This window comes from Aythya fuligula, chromosome 1, assembly GCF_009819795.1.
Source record: "Aythya fuligula isolate bAytFul2 chromosome 1, bAytFul2.pri, whole genome shotgun sequence".
NCBI lineage: Eukaryota > Metazoa > Chordata > Aves > Anseriformes > Anatidae > Aythya > Aythya fuligula.
The window spans coordinates 138,913,566-138,935,207 of NC_045559.1; the positions used below are offsets into that span (position 1 = coordinate 138,913,566).

The 21,642-nt window shown below is 40.0% G+C and overlaps 1 protein-coding gene across 1 annotated transcript in view; it reads left to right on the forward strand.

The window, feature by feature from the left end:
* The window catches only part of TMEM131 (transmembrane protein 131), a 97,028-nt gene extending 79,231 nt beyond the window's left edge, over positions 1–17,797 (forward strand). The window contains 13 exon segments of the mRNA XM_032189050.1: positions 516–674; positions 1,206–1,801; positions 5,652–5,827; positions 7,023–7,150; positions 8,627–8,751; positions 8,896–9,054; positions 9,798–9,972; positions 10,292–10,413; positions 10,517–10,613; positions 11,696–11,793; positions 13,089–13,252; positions 16,712–16,981; positions 16,983–17,797. Of these exon segments, the coding sequence (XP_032044941.1) occupies positions 516–674; positions 1,206–1,801; positions 5,652–5,827; positions 7,023–7,150; positions 8,627–8,751; positions 8,896–9,054; positions 9,798–9,972; positions 10,292–10,413; positions 10,517–10,613; positions 11,696–11,793; positions 13,089–13,252; positions 16,712–16,981; positions 16,983–17,012 (2,299 nt within the window). The 3' untranslated portion in view covers positions 17,013–17,797.
* Positions 17,798–21,642: the final 3,845 nt, after the last annotated feature.

Sequence of the window (21,642 nt, forward strand, 5' to 3'; positions counted from 1 at the left end):
GCTGAATGTCTCCGCAGTGATTTTATGGCTTCATCAGAAATACAGTTTGCTGCAGTGTGTTATGTAAGTGGAGAACTCCTAAACACGACTGCAGCAGATGCAATTAGTTGTAAAACTTGACATAATAATGCTAAATTTTAGTTCTCTGAACAGCAGCACAATTATCTATGGAGGATCTCTGCTTTTAAAACAGAATTACACCAGCGGTCTGTGAGAGCTGCTGGCCACTTGGATGCCATTTTAATATTTTGATTGTATCTTTTTTAAAATTTGGGTTAATATAATTGGGGACTTCATATCAGATTTGCATCTTTAACCTTTATTCTCAGTATTATTGATGTGCATATTATGCTAGACTTCTGTAATTTTTTTCTTTTAGACAGAAATGTGGTTTGGATGCAGTTTTCAGCTTTTTTATGTAAGATACAAACTTTTCATCATGTGTAATTAACGTCATTAACCTTAAAATACTCAAAACATAGAAATACTTAAATGACTGCCTCTCTACTCTGCAGTGTGCTCTTTCTCTTGGTAATTGGAACAGCCTATCTAGAAGCTCAAGGAATTTGGGAGCCATTTAGGAGACGCTTGTCTTTTGAGGCCTCAAGCCCACCATTTGATATGGGAAGGCCACTTGATCTCAGGAGAATAGTTGGAATTTCATCTGATGGAAAGTAAGTACATGTTTCTTTTTTTCTTTTTGCCTTTTTATTTTTTCCTCTTCAGTTATAAGGCCAGTTAAAAAGTAATACGTTCTTTTGAACAGATGAATGAATTATTAGTCTCCCATGGGTGGAAGATGAGTTCTAAAATGGACTTTGTGGTTGAGAGGATTATTCATCTCTTTCTAAAAACAAACCCCATAAAATTTTCTGGTTATGCTCTAGAAAAATGGGAGGTATAAACTGCAGAAAAAAGAAGGCCAGAATTTCCTACCTTTGGGGTCTAATTTTTTTTTTAAAGGCAGGCTTCTTTTCTTCCATTAATTTTGAATGCCATCTTACTTTTTTTGTTCATATGTACAGTGAGCAAGTGAACAGGAAATGGTAAAAACTACTGACTTGTCAAACAAGTTCTCAACCTTTTTACTGATTATTTGCCAAGAACAGTGTAGTTAAAGGTTTCTTTTGGACATAATGATTCTTTTTTCATGTGGAAGAATGGAAACATTGTGGAGTACATTTAAACATTTGCTGTTCTTTCAGCTTGAATGCACCTGGATCGGATTCCAATCACGGCTCGTCCAGAGGGATCTATGGAGCAGGCAGTTCATCTTCACGATCCAGTGCAGGAAATCATAAACAATGCAATGCAACAGCACACCTTCACAGCAATAGAAGTGCACCTGATGTTGAAAACATTAAATCCAAAAACAGTTCAAGCATACCTAATAGGACTTCAGCACAAGCAGCTTCCATGCAAACAGTGAACAGAACAGGCCCCTTTACCTTGGATTCAGGTGCCACATCTCAGACTCATGTTGCAGGCAAAAGAGCCAAGGGCACGAGGCAGAACCAGCAGTCAACGCAACAGCAGACACCAGCTTTGGCAGAGCAGCCCCTCCAGCAAGCCCCAGCATCCGGGCCCCAGCAGCAAGAGCAACAGACTGAAAGTGCTTTGCCACAGCTACCGCTTCTCAACACACCTCATGTCGAATGTGCCAGCAACAGAAGGCACAGCTCAGAGGACTCAGATCTCACTGGGCTCATAGAAACTATGGAAAAAGACTTTGACCACCCAGAAACCCCGTCCCCAGATGTGTTTACAGAGCAGCCCCCATCTCCGCTAGCAAAAAACAAAGGTAATACAATTCTGTATTTTTTAACAGGATGATTCATTATGTAAGCCACAGAACAAGATTTAATCAACTGTAAAGGTCATGTTTTCATAGTGTGGAAGGTAATAGCTCTTCCCTACTCTTCTGTATGCATCTGTGTGTTGAAACACTTCCTCTTTCTATTTTACAGTAGTGAAGTTCTCCATGTAGTGCTAGATTTTCCTGCACATTTTTTGGAACATTCTGATGAAAGCAAATGTGAATATTTAGACATCTGACCCTCTGAAGAAGAAAATGATTTTGGTTGCAGCCCCTTCCCCTGTGGGGTTAGCATCAATCCCTCCCACCTCCAACTTTTGTACTTGGAGCTGGGGGTTGAGGAAAGGACAGAAAGAGGAGGAGAGATCTATAAATCTTTGTGGTATTGCTCAGGAATGGAATTCTTCATGTTCAGGCTTGCAGTTGTTTTAGAAAATCCTTGATGTCAGGTGGTCAGCAAATTAATGTTACCATTATCTCTGTATGAGGTTGGAGTTGAGTTTTAATTCTTTATGGATCTTTTCAGTTGTCTAATGCAATTTATTGGATTTCATACATCAGATATGTTCGTATCTTAAAAATACATGTTACTATAAACCCTTTGTTAGAGTATAACTTCTTACTATGCTTTTTGTATTAGCCATTTTAGTTGACCCAGAGTTATGTTGTTACAAATTTAATCCTAATGTGTTTCTTTCTAAATAATTTTTCACTTGATCCTAGCAATGTTGTGCAGAAACGGTACTGGTATTATTTAATTTATTAGAGATTAAGAAAAGAAAGGTGGGGAAGGTACATCCTGAAGTATGGTCATGCACAACAACAGAAGAAAGCTTCACTGTTTTTAGTAATGAGCAGGATACGATGTTGCATTTGGACTTTCAAATGGGACACTGAAGTGACGAGAGGTTTTGGGGTCCTACTGAAGCATGCTGCTACTTTGTGTTTTGTTTTTTAATTTAGCTGAGCGATGTGGTAGGAGGAATTAAAGAAAAGTGCTCTCGAGAGATAAAACCAGCTTGCCAGGTATCCCCTTCGTAAGGGCTAAATGGTACTCCAACTAATTACATGACTATAGGTAGGTTTCATAGGTAGCATCTACGTTAGCAAATAGTGCAGTACTGGGGCTCCGCAGAGCAAAACGGCTGGTAGAGAGGGTGCAACATCTTTGTGGAGCACATCTGAGGGGATTTACAGTGGACTGGTCCAGTCCATGTACTCAAATGCCAGGGAGGGTTGGGAGTGTTTGAGGAGTGGATCTTCCATTTGTAGTTCAGTCCAAAAAAACTGATTCTTGCACTCCAAGACTGCTGTACAGTGGAGCTGCTACACAGTATGTGGGGACAACTGAGTTTCATTTCAGAAACATTCCTGATCCAAGTAACATGGGTTAGATATCTACATTAACGTTTTTGCACATACAGCAGTTTCTAGCAGTCTATGTATTGGAAACTTGTCTTAGCGAGTAGTTGCTCCTAAGTGTTTGATGGACCTTTGATTACATTTTTCAACCATATTTAAATACGTTTTCTTGAGATAGATGCTTCTATTGATCTGTCTATCAGTTTGGAAAGCTTTCTAAAAAATGATAAAATACTTCTTTCTTTATCAATCTATATGGGAATCACTTTCTGGCACAACTTTCATTTTTATGCTTTTTCCAACTTTCTCCTGATCACAAATGCATTCAGGTAAATTCACTTCTTTCTTCCTATTACGGAGCCTTTTCATCATTTGTGTTTTAGCATGGTGTTATGCTGAATATTTAAACATGTTATGTATTGCAAAATACATAATGAGATTTTTTTGCAATTCAGGTAGGTTTTTTTTTGACTTCTTTGCCACCTCAGATCAATAAATAAGATAAGTTCACGTGGACTTCTCTTTGGGTAAGCTTTATATGAAACCCCAGCATTATCTATAAACCATAACTAGACTTTGAGAAGCTCAACACATGAAATAAAATGTGCCTGTTTCCATTGGCCCTCTTCAAAAATATAAACTGTAGGGGAAGTCCCATATCTATCTGAATCTACATACACATACCGATCTTTTTCTTTAGATAAATAGCTAGAGCCAGTTGCAGACATTTGCTGAAACAGCAGCTTTGGAACTAAAATTCTATGTCAGAATATCTTGTGCAGGATTTTAGTCTTGTTTCACGTTCCTAATACATGGGTCCTAGTAGACTGCTGCAAAGACTACACTAGATTTTTTGTTAAACAGCTACTTCATGTTACATTTTTATTTTATGACTGCACTTCAGATTCCTTTTTGCTAATGATGAGCATAAAACTGCTCAGCAATCCTGAATGTAGACTAAAGTGGATGCAAATCTTGTAATGAGGCCTTCTGAGGCAAAAGTAGAATACCCCCAATAAGTCTGAAGCTGACCTCCATAAAACTTATGTACAGACCTATTTGCATTTACACTATTATTTGCATTCATGGTAAAAAAAAAAAAATAATAAAAAAAAAAAAATCAACAATGTTTTTGTTGTTAGTGATACTGAAAACATTAAGTCTGAAAAAGAAAATATGAAGACACTTCCCTTTGATATGTACCTTGGTATTTACTAAAATACCGAAGGCAAATTTGTTTTGGTACAAACTGTCCCTGAGAGACATATTGTCAAGTTAAATATGACAGCTACAGTTGTTCTTCTACTAAACTGAATTTGGATGTGAGCTGGTATAAATCCCAGTAGGGGTCGAACCCAGTTATTCAGCACAGGTTATGTGAATCTTGGAGTGAACTATTAAGTCTGTCCTGCAAGCACCACATGGCTTATAAATGAAAACGCTTAGTCTGAAGTTTAATATCTAAAAGATCTTATTGGTAAGGGCATATATTATGTCTAATGAAAGATATGATAAGAGTACTGTGAATGCTCTCATCCTGTGTGAGAATAACGAGAGGCGATGGTAAGATGATGATGACTCTACAGGCACACACAGTTTCTCTGTACTGATGTTTTTCTCAATAACTTTCTTTTCTCCCCAGGAGCTTGCTTTATACCCTTCTATTTTGCAAGCCAGGACCTCTGGCTTCATTTTGAAGGTTCTTAAACCTCCACATTTTGAGCTTACACTGGGCTACATTTCAGTTAGCCTGTAGAAAATGCAGGAAAAACATAATTGATTGTTCATGTAGCGCTATTTATTTATACGTGGATTGCTTCAAGAACACTTAATGCATTATTTTCCCTACCTTGAGATGCAGTAACACTTAAATGTGTCAAGGCCAATCTGTTTTACAGTCAGCTTAGCTATAGCTCTTAAAACAGTAGACCCTGAAGAATAAAACATGTCAAGGAGAGAAAGTTCACTTGGGTGTGAGATTTTAAATTTTCTTTTTTTTTTTTTTTGGCATCTTTGCCAAGCAAACACTGCTAGTGATATTTCTCTTCCACTCTAGTCTTACTGTAAGGTTTTGTTTTGTTTTAACTGACAAGCATGCTCAGCGTTTCTGTTCTTCATTTGTTGGGATGATAAAGCCTGTACCAACTTCTGAAGTTCTCGTTTAAATATAGTCTTACGTGGTGAAACAGTCAAACTGAGTCCCAGAAACATAGCAGAGGAGCGCTGCATGTAGCCAGGTGCCCCATGTCTACAGAGAGGCAATGGAGGTAGGGCTCAGGAACATAAATGTAACAGTGGTGATAAGAGTTCAAGTTTGGTATTGCTCACATTTGGTGTGAAGTGGTTGTAAATGTTTCTGTATCATAACAGAAAATTAACTTCAGATTTTTAATGTGTTAGCCACCAAAATGAAACGAACTAGTCCATCGTAGAGTACTGCTGCTGAAAATCTGAAGCATCCTTATCTCCCCAGGGAAAGGGAAAACACTTCAGCGGAAGACTAAGCCACAGAAGAAACGGGAAGAAAAGGACAGAAGAGGGAAAGGAAAGCAACAGGAAGATGAACTGAAGGATTCCTTGGCAGATGATGACAGTTCTTCAACCACAACCGAAACCTCCAACCCAGATACAGAACCACTTCTCAAAGAGGTACAGCATTGCTTGAAAAAGGAGACTCCTTTGTAGCAGGTGGATCCATCACCTGTTAGAGAGCAGTATGGCACTTGGGAATAGGGTCTTTTTTTTCTCCCAGCCTTCATATACTATAATACCTAGCAAAGAAAGAATGTTAAAAACCCTCTTTTACAATCCTTGCTTTCACTTCTCAGTTTTTTCTTTTACAAAAGAGGAGAGTGAACATGCTTGAATCATGTAGTCTCGGGACAAAGTGCCTGAGTGACTACAGTTTGAACAAGCTACCAGTTGTCAGCAGAATTGTGGTAATCATCTCTGTGCATGCTCCTAGCCTATTGTGTGTGCAGAATAAAACACAAGGTATGGACACTAACTTCACTCAATAGTTACTGTACACTAAAACAATGCGTTTAATCGGTTACAAAGGGTCAGTTTGCTGGTGGTAACTTGTCAACAGGTATTAATTACCTCTGCCAATGCAACCAGACCTCTACTATTAGTTTATTCACTGAGCTTACATGCTTCTAGGTAATAAACAAAAGCTCTTTAACCACTTGTGTAGTGGTCAGTTTGTCATGAATGTTTTCTTCTAAAACATGTACTATGGAACCAAACAAAGCAAAGGTGGTTGGTGAGAGAAGAAAACAAAGCCTAAGTTTTGGCATGTCTTAAATTTGAACTTTAGAAAAGATGGACGTTCTAGCTGGAGGGGGATAAAAGTGCATCTACTTCATTTTAAAAGTTACGGTTTAATTTAATCGCTTTTGATTTTCAGGATGGCTATTTGACTGTATAGACACATTCGGAAAGTTCTAGAAGTACAGTTAGAAATCAATAATTGTATGGGGAAGGTGCACTTATTCATCGTTTCGTTGATTAAATCAAGCAGTTTGTTATAAATGGCCTGGACTGCATACAGTGGATGCCGTGTAGGTCTCAGTGCAGAGCTAATCTTTTTGAGGCCATGGCTTTGATCTGCTCAGCGTGTGTTAATTTGCTGTTTGGAGAAGCAGGAATTAAAACACCTAGGAAAAAATGGATAGTGTGCTTTATTAGAAGTAAAAAGATAACTTCTGTGTTTCAAAATTGCTCTTATTTTCAGCTAGTATTCTTTCCTCAGTGCTACTTGCACTGTGTATGTTGTAATGCAAGAGGGACTTCTCATTTACTTCTCATCATTGTTGATATGCTATTATAATGTCTTTTATAGGAACCTGAAAAACAAAAGGGAAAAGTTACACCAGAAAAAACTGAAAATGAAACAGTGCAAGTGAAACAGAAAAGTAAAAAACTGCTAACAAGTATCAAGAAAGAAATCCCTGTAGATGTGAAAACCAGGTAAGCATAACGGGTTTATTAGTAAGAAGACATCATGCTTGGAGGGAAGATTGATTTAAAAAAAAAATGAAAAATCTGTATTCAACTATTGTGGCTGCCAGTCTGGCTAATGCCAGCAGCAGATAGCTTCAGGCAGCTTCCTCTTCATTCCTGGTATCAGGGAATATCTGAAGCTTGTAAATAATGAATTATTTGGTGGGAGTATGGTGCGTTAATAATACGAGAACTAAATCCAGAGAAGAAAATCAGGTTAAGCAATGTTAAGTTTTTTTTGAAAAAAAAAAAAAAAGTATCACAGACACAAAACAAGGCAAACATTTCTACAGGAGCTTCTAGTGGCAACACTGTAAGCCAGTGTTAGCATGAGTACCTTTAGTTGCTCTTGGTGGAGTTACAGCCATGCAATTCCCTTCATTTTTTATCAGAATAAATCAGTGTCTTGGATCTGTTGTTAAAAGATGCTGCTGCTGTCAATCACTTTCCTGCACTGACAGATAACTGATTGCAACTTATAGAGCAGAGAAAACAAACAACCTCAGTCTTGCTGTATCCTGTTCATATTGAAATCTCATTCTGAAATTCTAAAGTCAGACCAGTAGCAGAGTGCCACAAGAGTAAATTTTGCCACATACTGAGGTGTGGTATATTGCGTTGTTTTCCCTGTTGCTGTAGTTAATACTAGACTGAGATTTAGTTTGAGTAGTTAGTATACATTCATTTTCTTCAAAACATTTCTGAGAACATTGCCAGGCGAAGTCCCTTTGAATTTTTTTCTTCTTACTGTTAGCTGCTTTCCTCTATCATCTACATCACAAGTTTATTACATGTGACAGTATTCAAAGGCTCAAGTAAGAGTTGAGTTGGAATTCTTCTGCAAGAAATGGATAAAGTTTATCCCTAGAAAATTTACAGTGAGACATATATAGCTGGAGAAATAAAAATATAGAGCCAAATAAATTTGCTGGTGGGGTGGAATAGTTTTGTCATTGATAAATAGATCATCCTGTGCATTCATGGCAGTAGTTTATGAGGGGCATGCAAGGGGGATGAGAGTAGTAAAACAGCAATTGCCATCTCGTGGTTGCCCCTGCATAATCAAGCAGGTTTTGTAATTGTAGAGCTCCAGGATGAAGGCTGCTCCTGCAAGATGAGTGAGCCATAGTACATATGCGCAGTAGTGTGGGAAGGAGATGAGCTGGGGTTAGGAAGGATGAAAGGGTGGAGCTGCGTATAGGAGAAATACAAGAGATGACAGCAAAACTATGTTCATGAATAGCTTTGAAGTGAGCATAAGTTTGACGTAAGAAAGCCACAGGAGTTGAGTCTTCCATAAAACTGACTCTATGGCAGGCATATGTATTTTTATATATATATAGTTTTTGAAAAAGTATGAATTGTACCTTATATATATAAAAATAAAAAATCCTTCAGCACTTCAGAGAGCAAAAAAATAAATGGATCTCTATTTCTATTCAGTTCCTTGGAATTATCTTATACTCCCCCACTGGAAAACAAGCAGCGCAAGACCTTTCCATCAAAGATATCTACACAGCACCTCTTGGCGAACGGGTCCAAATCTAGAAACCTGCCGAAAACAAGAGGTAGTATGAGGCTGTTTTCAGAAACATCATGCAACTTTCATTCTGTTTGTTTGTAACCCCTTCTAAATGTGTAATTCTCAGTTTGGTGTTATAAGGCTGCTTGCTTTATTATCCACGGACTTGCTTTTGTTTTTGTTTTAATAGGTCCAAACAGTAAGTTAATGGAGAGCAGGCCATCAGTATTAGCAAAATTTCTCCCCAGTGGTTCTGGACATGAACTAGGAAACACCAGCAGCTCAGAAGGCGAAAAGGATTCTCCACCACCGGAGTGGGACTCTGTGCCACTTCACAAAGCTGGCAGCTGTAAGTAGTCAGTAGAGGATGACAGAATTAGTCTTCTGCAATGAATATCTGTAGGAGGATCTATAAACAGATTAAGCCTGCCTAGCCTTTTTTCACTGCGTAGCTGTGCTCCCATTTTCTGCTGTAGGCCTAATACTAATAGCAACCTGTACAATTCGGGAGATTGGAAGACCATATGGGTCATTCCATAGTTCTTCAGTGATGAATAATTCTTCAGAAGCTGCTGAGGAAATGAGAACTGCCGCTTGAAAACAAAATGTATTTTCTGCAGCAGATGGAGTTTTGTTTGCTAGAGTCTGCTGCAGCCAAAGTTTAAACTAATTAAGTGATCCCTCCCTAGGAGGACACATTGGAAACACCTTATTGCAGTGGTTAGCATGGGGCACTATTATAAGTTTTGGTTGCATGGTAAGTCCCCTTGTGGGAACCAAGTCACCTTCCTGTTGGTTGCATGTGATCATAAAATCATCTCTCTCCACAGTGCTCACTTAGAAAAGTTAAAAGTTTCATTCTTTTTCTTCTGTACAAATCTGTTTGTGTTGGTGCTTTCACTGATGGACAGTCTCACAGTATTTAGTAAACCTGATCAGCAGTAGGTGAATACAGGGAAGGAGCCACCTCCTCAGTAACCAGGAAGAGCCTTTGAAATAATTCCTCAATTTGAACAGAATAATAGCAGAGTATGAGTAGCCATCATTTTAAAGTAAATACTACAGGAAGGTATTTTATGCTTCTTTTTATAGCTACGGACAACCTTTATAAACTCTCTCTACAAACCATGAATGCAGATGCTTTCCTGAAACAACGACAGCCCTCACCTACCCCTGCCTCTCCATCTCCTCCTCCTCCTCCTGCATCCTTACCTTTTGGGTCACGCGGAGGCACTTACAGCAGCATTGTGAACAGCAGCTGCAGCAAGTGAGTTCAAATCTGTACTTCCTCCTGATGTCACAAGCACAGAATACTTGAGGAACCGATGTGCTCGATATGGTTCATCTCCCTTTTCTCGTACCCATTTCCTCTTCCCATGGAAACTGCCTTTTTGCAGATATTACTGTGCATATCTTACCATGCTATTTTTTTTTTTTCTGGGGTTTGTTACAACTTGGTAGATTAGAGAAAAGTGCACTTAGAGAAACTGTTGAACTGTTGTTAACTCTTTCACGACTACCAGATTAGATTGTTGGTTGTTCATCAAAGTGCTGAAGTCCAAAACCTTAAACCTTTTATCTTTCAGCGAAATGAAAAGCAAGCAGCCTAGTGGTACCAAGCACAAGCTGGCAAAGGCAGCTTCTCTTCCAGGCAGGAATGGTAACCCCACTTTTGCTGCTGTAGCTGCTGGTTATGACAAGAGCCCAGGTACTAGAGCCAGCTTGGCATACTAAATACCTATGAATATTTCCTGAATATTCTATTTAGTTGGTTGGTTTACTTTTTGCTCAGTTTAGATATATTGTTGCAGGTGGCAGTGGTTTACCGAAGGTTTCACCAAGTAAGACGGATGTTTCCAGCAATATCAGCATTTCCCACGCAGTTGTTGACAGTGATGGATCTGACAGGTAACTTTTATACCCCTTGAAAATATCTAGGCTCCTAGAAAGCAGTTAATAGCATTTTGAAGGTAGTGAGCAGAGTTTATTCTGGTTCTGCTGTGTGTTTTTTGTTTGTTTTTTTTTTAATATATAAAGTTCAGGCACAGCATCTCTAATTTACAAAATAAAAATAAACCAGAACTTAAAATCAAAAGTAGAAAAAAGAATATTCTGGATATGATAGGAACTTCCCCCCTCATTCCTAATTTTGTGTTCTCTGGACATCCAAACAAATGAGAAATCAGCTTTGCTGTTTCAGTATTGAGGAGTATGTACCAGGGTGACTCAAAATAATTCATAGACAGATTTTCACATTGCTGTACAGCAATGTCTGTCACTCCCGATTTTAACACTAAGACCAGAACAGTAACTGTCCTTTTTGTCACATGTAGAAACAGAATATTGCTGCGCTCAGTCATATTCCCCAGTGCACAGTGTCTTTTTTGATATATTTTGGCTGTGCATGTCTGTAAAGAGCAGCGTGTGTCTGTTAGCCTTTCTGGAATAGGAATGAGACTGGAAATCAAGTTCTAATACACAACTGAGTTGCTTTTCTGAGCAAGGTTTGTGGGTGGGTTTCTGGTTTGTTTTTGTAAATGTTTATCACTGATTCCAGTTAGCCCATCTGTATTTTCGATAAACTTGCCCACAAGCTAGAGTGTGAGCATTTGTTACAGCTCCTGAGCAGTTCTATAATTTATCTGCTTCTCAAACTACACTATGTCTGCAAGTATTCTGAAAAACAGAGCAAAAGAGCTGTCCTCAGACTTGTGTTGGAGCTTAGTATACAGATTAAAGAGCATTATATCTAGAGGAGTGTGCTGCTCCAAAGTGGATGTATACACTGGATAATGTTTTACTGTAATCATTTTTTAAAATTAAAATCTAATTTTCCAACTCTTTATCACCATTTTAGTTTTTATAAGTGTGTATGAGTATGTGTACGCACACATTTGTGTGTATATATATGTATTTGCAATTGTTAATTGTTGGTAATGCTTTTTTTTAACGAGTTGTGTATTTCTTTCCCATTACTCCTTAATATTCAGTTCGGGTTTGTGGAGTCCTATCAGCAATCCCAGCAGTCCTGACTTCACGCCTCTCAATTCATTCTCTGCGTTTGGACATTCTTTTAACTTAACTGGAGGTGAGGTTTTCTTTTCAAGTATTTCCAAATACAGGTAAAGAAATGTTTCCGTGACACCATTTTAAGTATGGGCCCTTGCTTCCATGCCTACCCCCAAAAAGGATGACTTTATAGGAAAATGCATTATAACTTGGTGCCACGTTCCGTGTTTCAGCCCAGAGAGTGTTAGTGGAAACTTTCAGATTTTGTTGCACTGAAAATAGTTGCTTTGAAGTTTCTCAGTTTCAGAAACATTTCTGTGTTGGTCTTCCTCCCCTCCATCCCTCCCCCAAAGCTTTACAGTAAGTCTCAGAAGTGTGCCACTAAGCCTGTGGTTTCCTGAACAGTTCACGCTTGCATAAAACCATTGCTATATACATGAGGTAATGGTCCATCCCTCACGTTGCTTTCCTCTTGTGTATTCCTCTAGCATTCATATGGCTGCATAATGAACTGATGCACATTAAAACCAGCAATTAATTCCTGCATTTAAATATATAAATATTTAGGTAAACTTTCCATAAGTGGCTAATAAGATGAGACCTTAATGCAGGCAAGCTATATTGTAGGGGACAAATGTTCTACTTATTTAACGTAGATTTGCATACGATGTTTGGGAGTGCATGGTATTTTTTAAGGTGTCTGCATGCTGTTTGATTGTATGTTTGCTGAAAAATGCTGGGGGTCTGCTTTCACCTTCATCCGAAACACCTGGCACCAGTGACTTGAGGGACTGCAGTAAGATTCCTGGGATTAATTCTGTGTGCAGGGACTGTGCAAACCACGAGTGCTGGTGCTGCCCTTTCCTTCCCTTAGCAGAGCTGGGGTCTGGGTGGGCTGGGGCATAGCCAGTGCCGTGTCCCTTACCAGGAGTTACCTGGGAAAGGAGCACAGTGCTTGCAAGAGGCTGCTTCAGCACCGTCACTTACTCCAACTGCAGTTCACTTGTTACGATGAACCAGCAGGATTTTCAGTATCGCTGTGCTTGTGCCAGATTCTCTGACTATTTGGCCTTGTGCAATCAGTATCTGGAATAAAATCAGTTCCACAGCTCGATACTGAAATGTGCACAGTAAGTGTAGAACTTTTGTTTTTTCCCCGCCACAATCTTGATTCAACTTTGTAGCCAGTGTCTGATACAGGGCAAGTGAGATGAGATCTGTGTTAGTGTGTGGCCTTTTCTAATCTCAGTTCTTGTACTGCACCAGGACCTACTAGAAAAATGTGGGAAGTAACAGTGAACTATATTAGTCTGCAGTTGTTCTTGAAAAAGGAGGAACAGCCATGTACTCAGTTTTATTTCATTTTATTTTTAGAGGTCTTTAGCAAACTTGGTTCAGCTCGATCTGCTTATGGGCAGGATGTTCAAAGAAACTGGAGTGAATTCAGTAATGTTCCGTCATCCATCTGGGATCCTTCAGCTACAGATTCTGTACCCTCCTGGCCAACAAGCTCGAGCTCTCCAACTCATACAACTGCAGTAAGTATTCAGTGCAAATACAGCGCTTTGTTACCGTTACCGACCTGTTCTGTACCTGCCATGTAATTTCAGTTAGGGGATTTTTAATATAGATGAAAAAAAAAACAAACAGATGAATTTTAAAGGAAAATGAAAATTAAATGTATTCATTGTTCTATGTGTTTAAGTTGAAATGGCCATTGGCCAAAGTGATTAGTCTCCTCACATGCAGATAACAAAGCCATGTCAATTAGTTCATATAAAACTTATCATGAGAGTGTCATACAGCACTTAGCAAAAACGTGTTCTGTTTCCACATACTTGAGGATTGTGAGGAGACATTCTGCACATGCGTTGTGGCTGAACGCCACTGCTGTCACTTCCAATTTGACGGACAGTTGCAAAACAAACGTCTGATAACTTTCAGATTTTGATTCTGTTTGCTGAATCCAGTGTGACACCTCCCTGTAAATTAACAGAAGTCCTAATAATAATAATCTAAAAGGAGGAAAAAAAAAAAGTGTGTTTTTCAGCATCAGAAAAATGCTAGGGGACTTGAGCATAAGTCTTTAAATTGACTAAGTTTGGAGGTCTCAGCAAAAGAGCTGTATAGACAAAAATGAAAAAAAGGCTTTTACACAGACTGTAGCACTGCGCTCTCGTCCTTCTGCCTTTATGTCAGAATAAAATTTATATCACAATAGTTGTCTTCAGTGCCAAGTGAAACTGTTCTTCATCTTGTCCTCTGAAAATATTTCTGCAGTGAATAAGATGCAGTTTTTACTTCACCTGGTAGCAAGCAGTTCAGATGGAGTGGGGGCAGGCAGGGGAATCCAGAGAACATCACATGGCTTCTTAAAGACGCGTGCTTGCTGATCCCTTGTTTGTCACGTGGTTAAAACTGTAGCTATAACATTGCTGTGTCGAACTATGTATATTGCTATGTGCAATATACAAATAAGGAAATGTTTGCTTTTTGGATACATGGAGGGCAGATTTCTCATCAAGTGATGGAAGGAGGGATCAAGGATAACTACAACACTCCAGCTCTCCACCTGTTTCCTGGCCACTTCTGACAAATACCTAGAAGTGTGCTGCAGGAAGCATTGAGACAGAAGCCAGACAAATGGTGTAGAGGAATTGTTAGTCTCTACTTTGAAAATAAAATAGCATTTTAGAATAGTTTTAGTTCCTTTTTATTCAAGAAGATCACTTGATAAACAAGAAAGCAGGAAATAGACTGAAATGTTCAGAGCCTTTTTAATGATGATAATTTTTAGTCATTTTTTCAAGTGTTTTTGGTGAGCCAGAACAGGCAAACTGCTACTCCTGCCACTGAAGCTAAATTCTAGATAAGGGAGCAGGTACCAGACCAGGATCTGTGCTTTTCTTCTTTCTGGCACAAGAGGCAGATCTCTTCTTGCAAACAGCAGCTATATAGTGGCTTCTGTATTATCCTCTTTTCTAGGAAGGGTTCTGGGGAGTTGACTTTATCCTTCCTTACTCCTTTTGCTCTCCCATTTTATGCATAACTCTTCACTTTTGTACTAAACAGCTTTTGACTTCTGCGTCTCTTCTCCCCTCAAGCCTTGCTGCATTAGTGCTACTTCTCTCCAAGTTTCTTTCTAATGACAGCCCCTTATTCATCTTCCCTCCATTTTCCTATGTGCACTTCTGTGTGTGGGCTGCTTTGCACCTCCCTCCACAAGCCTTGAAAAGGAGTAGCTGTCTAATCAAAGGTGTTTTTCTCTGCCAGCCCCTACCTGGTGGCTGCTTCTACTTCATGAGCAATCACCTTTCTATCAGACTCTCCCAGGTGCTTTTGGGATACACAGGAATAGTTCCTGGCTCTTTTGCCCATAGCAAGAAATAGAGTGGATTTAGTGTGTCAGGGATGTTGGCTGAGCAGCAGAATGAGTGTTTCTTGCTGCAGGCTTAGTAGTCTAATGCTTGCATAGCTTAAATATAACCATTTAGTTATGTAATGGTTACAAACTCTGACCCCAGTTTAACTCAACATCTCAGTGACATTGGAGGGTCCTAGTGATGCTGGCCTGGTTTAACCCTTTCAGATGCTCAAAATTCCTATCCACCTCTGTGTATCAAATTGTATGAAGGCCATTTGCTAATGTGTTAGTGTCCAACCAGTTTTGGATATGGTTAGGTTGAATTTATCTTCATTCCAGGGGAAAAGATTTTAAAAAATAAAAAAAAAAAATCAGAGTTTACCTTGTTTGCTTTTCTAAAAGTATTCTGATTTTAGTCTTCAGATGCAGAGTACACTGCCACTGGTTAACCTTCAGTGTGCGTTATCTGAGGGCTGAGATCTTGGGAAGGGATGCCATCTCTCCACCCAGTAAATCCAAACATCAGGGTGTTGGTACCTTACAGCACGTACTCAGCAAGTCCGCTGCCTTTTGGCTGTATCAAGTTTACTGTATATTTGCAAATTGAATTTACAGCATATGTGCACTAAGTCTGTTGGCACTGAGGTGTGTAGTGCGTTAAGCCTACACGGAGCAGGTTCTGTGCTAATATTAGCACGAAAGTTAGGCTAACCTTTCTCACTGCCATCTCTGGCTGCCTCTGAGTATCACTTTCCACAACAGCGTTGGTTAGATTCCCCTGCTTGTTGCTGGCCGCTCTTTGGGCTGTCATGAAGCAGTTCACAGAAACTGGGCCTTGTTCACTTCTGCGTGCATTCTCTACACTTGCTGTACCTCTCCCATGCTTCCTAAGTGCATTTGTGACATGTTGCAGCACAGCTGTGTCTGCACCACAGCCACTTGTCAGAAAGACCTGTCTTGAGAGCCAAGACAGACTCTCTGAACTCCATGACAAATGGCCAGTTATTCCATCTCATCTGCCTTCATCTGGATAGGAGAAAAGAGCAAATACTGGGAATATGGGGAGATACAGTGGGGCTGAACACAGGTAGGGTCATCCAAACTATAATTTTTTCTAATGATTATGTATGAATACAAGGAGACAGCTTTGCAAACTGCCAAAAAAAGGATCAAGGAATAAACTTCACTGCTAACTATCAATTGAATTGTGTTGGTTTTTTTTTGTTTCCAGACTTGAACCATGTTTATCTACCTTGTTTTAACTAGTTTAATTAAGCTTAAGCATTTTGGCCTTTGTCTGTTTAAGCTTGAATACCTGTAGTGCTTAAACTAGTATGATATGGGGATGTATTAGCTCAAATGAAAACAGTGTAAAAGCCTGTGATGTAATTGGACTCTTTGGCCCACCAGTTACTGGACACACTTGGTGATATCATTAGTAGTGTGATTCCTTTTTTGTTTGCCCAGAGGAATCTCAAAATGGCACGTTGCAGTGAGGATGGAAGGGCTTCCACAGCGGGCTTGCTTTTTTTTAAATACTTTTGTTTTGGAGGGGGGCTGTAAAAATAAATAAAAAGTGGTGACAACAGAGGTTACCTGACAGCTACTCACTGGGCTCTTGTCTTTACTGCAGTCAATCCTTGGCAACCCAAGCGGCCTGTGGTCCACCACTCCATTCAGCAGTTCCATTTGGTCAAGTAATCTCAACAGTGGCCTTCCCTTCACCACTCCAACAAACGCCTTGTCAGGTATTGATCTCATGGGTAGTGAAAACTCCTCTCCTCCTCCTCCACCCACTGCTGCCGCCGTTGCCAATCCTGCTGAAGACATGGGACAGACCTACAATCCTTGGAGAATTTGGAGCCCAACAATTGGAAGAAGAAGTTCAGATCCTTGGTCTAATTCACACTATCCTCACGAAAACTGAAATCTGAAGTCAAGCAAAAGGAAAGGACTCTCATCCAGGTCATGAAACAATTCTGAATGCAGATTTTTGAAACATCGTTTTCAGGCTGTTGCTGGTCATTGCTTTTCTTTTTTTTTCTCTCCCGCCCCTTTCCTTCCCTTCCCTTTCATCCCGCCAGTCACGCTTTCACCACTTGCTCGTTTTTAAAGTCTGTCCTGCGATATGGTAGTGTGAGATTGCAGATAAGCTTGAAAAAGTCTGGGTGTGGTCACAAATCCAAACTGCAGCTGAAGCCTGTAAATCTGAACAATTTCACTGGTTTCATATTTTACCATCTGCCACTTCCATTTAGGAAACAATTTGAACTATAAAACGGTCCTGGCATGCAATACTTTTATGAAAGTACCGGTTTTGGTTTTTAAATTTTTTCCAGTATTACCCTCCAAGTTCTAATTTAAAGAAAAAAAAAGGCACTTTGTGCTAAAATGCAGAGTATTTTTTTAAAATAAGGCTGTCTTTGTTAACACAGGTTCTAAGAATGTAAAAAAAAATAAAAAAATAAAAAAGGAAAAAATAAAAAAAAATAAAAAAATACAACACAAAACCTTAAGAGTAAAATGGCTGAATGTAAGAGCATTCTGTTAAGACTGTAATACACTTTCTGTGCTGTTTGTACATTTGTAAACCTGAATGCATTTTTAAGTTGAACTGAAATGCACACAGCCAAGACTTGTGGAAGAAACAAGATACCTTGTGCATTTCTTAGGGATACAACTTTGGGTTGTACTTTAAAATAAATAATGCTTTTTTCAAGATCTGTCTACTGTAGTTCTGTTCTCCAACTATTTTCTAAGCTTGTGTGTGCATGAATCCACTTGACGGTGGTAGCCTTGAGGCCAAAATCTCCTGTGCACAGCGCCTATATTAACAGAAACTTCACTGCAACTGAAACCCAGTTTCTCAGCAGCATGGGTTTGTATAGCAAGTAAGAATTATAAATTGTTTTCAGGGTTACACAGCACTTTGAGATGCCACCCACATGAAGATTTGCTGGATAACAAAATGCTGAAAAAACACCTAGACTATTAAAGTTTGTGAGTATCGGGCATAAGAGCAGCTGCTGTTCTTCATGCTGCACCCATACCTTTGTAACACTTTTCCGACATCTAAAGAACTTCACTATTAGTAGACACAATTTCTCTCTCCCTTTAATGTGTCTTTCTCTCCACTAACTGTAAGGCAAGTCTAAGTGACTAAATACATTCATCTGTGCTAATGCCAGGTAAAAATGCATCCTTCTGTTACAAGAAAGCATCAATAGACATTAGCATCATAAAATCACTTACAGCTCAGTGGCACTGCTCAACATTTACAGCAGTTTCTTTAAAAAATCCTTTTTGATATTTTAGTGAAAACTTTATTCTACAAAGAATATTATATGCAAAAATAATAAATACAGGGGTTGAACTGACCACTTTGCCAGCTAGTGTTATGCAAACAAAATCTCCGCAGAAGTCAGGTTGCTGTTGTCTTGCTGCCACCAGCAGCAGCTGCAGAGAGAGAGCTCTGAAATGCAAACTTGCTGGAACTCCTTTGTTCTTAAAATCTGAACGTTTCTAGGGCCATGCAAGCTAATGAAATGTTCAGCTTGGGTTTATATGTAATTTCCTTTTGAGCAACTGGGCAAACAAGTCTCTTACTGCATGCAAAATAAAGAGTAAGTAGTTCAGCTACTGGCAAGCTGGGGCCTGCTTCTCTGTAAGATGGAGCTTGGGAAGGTAACCCAGCAATAACCTCAGGGTGAAGGAAGCTGCTGAACTTAATAATGGACCACCTCCTTTCCCTGGCAGCTCTTTATATTAGAGTTGATTCCATGGAGGCTATCAGCAGGAATTAGTTCTGGATACGCTGATAGTCCTAGTGGCTTAAGCAGTTGTGGGGACAGGAAAAAAAAATCTGCTTTGAAAATTTCCCTTTGAACAGGACAAGGCAACACGCGTAATTTAGACTTTTCCCCAAAAAAATGTGAGCTGTTCCTTTGTGTTAATGCAAATAACCTCTGCCGCCTTTAGAATATTTTAATTTATTGCTTTTGAAGAGTCTCTTTGCACACACCAATTAAATATTATTAAATTTCACAACCCAAAAGTTCAAGATCTTCGACAGGTGCTTTTCAGTTTCACAAGAGAAGCAGCAGCAAGTCCTTCAGGCCATTCTCCGCTGATCTATATGGAAAAAGTCCTGGGCCAAAAGCTTCTTTCTGAGTCTTTTCCCTATTCAAAATTTGTTTGGAAAGGCGCCTTCACTCTGTTCTGCCCAGGTACAGTAATCAAAAGAGCTACCTTCTGAAAAAATGAGTCCTAACTAATTTACAGAACTTTGGTCAAATGAAATCGGACAAAACTCAGGTATTTCTAAATCAACTCTGTATGGTTTGTGTTCATACAACACAGCTCAGGAAGGAAACGGCAAACCTCCTTGCCAGCTTTATGGTGCTGAAAATGCTGGATGATGGTTCTGATGTGGTTACCTTTAGGTCCTAAGTATTATTTCTAGTTTCGCTATGACTAAAATCATTCAAGAGCAAGCAATATCCAAAGCTTTCAAGACTGGGGAGAAGCAGGGAGGGGGGGTGTGATAAGCCAGAACCCCTCTGCACAGACATCCCAGCACAGTGGAAATAGTGGATGGTGGCAGACCTCTGATGATGAGGTAAAAATAAAAGAAGATGTGATGACACAAGTGATGTCCTACATTAAAAAAAAAAAAATAATCCAGATAGGGCTGCAAATGTTGCAGTCTGCTGTAAAGGCAGCGAAGCCAGGGAGCAGAGTGAGGTCAGAAGCCCTGAAACGAGAGCAGGCCGTGCTTTCAGAAGTGGAATAACCAAGGCTGAAGCTCAGCCCCCAAGGGAGGTCCCGTCTCAAAAGGACCAGAGGGAAAAAAAAAAATAAAGAAAATAAAAATTAACGTAGGGTTCCTTGAAGATGGGCTGGAGCTCACAGCCCTGCTGATAATTCAAAGCTTTTTTTTTTTCTTTCTGTCCCAAAATAGCATCAGGGCCAGGCTACCATGAGTCAGCTCTCCTCTTCCAGACCTGGAAGCTACTGGGAATACAGCGTTCCCAGCAATGAGGGGAAATAATTACTGTTAATTCTACTTAATTATTTTGGTGCTCCAAATGGCATTTCTATTCTGCCAACTTTAGCAAATAAACTTTAAAAGCCTACAAGGTCCCTGCTCTGTTGAAATCTGGGAGCCTGACCTGGCTAAGTGCATCCCTCACATGCAATCAGTTTCGTTAGCGCTAGCTCTGTTTCAAAAAGCACTCAGAAGGCACGAGAGGTCCTAGACACCCAACAAAAAGAGAAACTGGGAGTAGCCAGGGACCCCCACGGGGTGAGGAGCCACCTTTCGCTGCAGCTATCCCACTCGGAGGGATGTTTTTGCCAAGCGTAGCTCTGACTTGGCGCTGCCTGCTTTGCCAGCCTGTAATTATGAGCAAGTTTTCTGAGCTTCGGCGTTTCGGCCTCATGAAAGGACGGCGGCCTCAGCTCCCGGTGAGTCACTGCACGAACAAAGCCGTGCTGAGGTCGGAAACATCCCAGCCTCCAGCGTGTGCCTGCAGCTACTGGGAACGCTGAGGTTCGGTCACCTCACTTCAAACAGGTCCTGCTTCAAAACTGCCTTTTGCCCAGTGCCCGGGTTCGTCTAAAACCAGTCAAGGGTGGACGTCACATCCAAATGCTGCTTTAGTTGCATCGGTAGTGAAGCAGTATCCAGGATGTCTGGATTGGCACACCGAATGCAAGTGCTAACCATACTCACTACCCGGAGTTAGTTATTTAGCTGTTCTGTGATCCAACAGTAGGTAGAGCATGCTTTTTTTCTTTTTCTTTTTTCCCCCTATGTAGTAGAGAACTCAAACATCCAGAAGACAAATCCACAAGAATCTGCAAGAGACATAGAAAATACAGTAAAATGCTAGCCTAAACTCAGGGGGACTAATCAAAATCAAGAGTATTAAGGAGCAAAAAACCATTGTCATATTTACTTATTAATTTCCATATTATCATATTTACCTATTAAAGATTTTATTTATTTATTTATTTTTAACAGAACTATGTAAAAGTATCAGGTCTGCTCAAAATGCTCAGGTCTGAAAGCATCGGTTGGATCAGTTGGATGGAAGCAGCAAATCGCACTGCACGAAGAGCAGTGCACAAAGTGGAAGTGTCAAGAAGGATTTTATGGAAACTATCTAAGGAAATACTTTTTAGGGCTTTCTTCAAGCAAGGAACAGCTGGTGGTCCTTCAGGAAGGATGGTGTATCTGGGACCTGACTTCACTCTCATTGCCTACCGTGAAGCAAAAGTGTGCGTTAGTGCCATTAACACTAGACAACGTGGTATCTTCAGGGGGTACACCCAGGCCCTCCTGAAGTTTTAGAAGAGAGTGGGGCTTCCTAGTACTGTGACAGAAGGAGCCTATGGGGTGTACGTGCTGGGGAGCATTTGTAGAGGTGAAGCGGGCAGACTGTCCTGGAATCTGCGCCGGACTCCCTTGCAAGCTGTGCAAAATCACAGCTGAATTACTTGGCCTAAACCAAACAGGGGATCTGAAGTCTGCCATCCGTCAAGAGACCAAGGACATTGCCT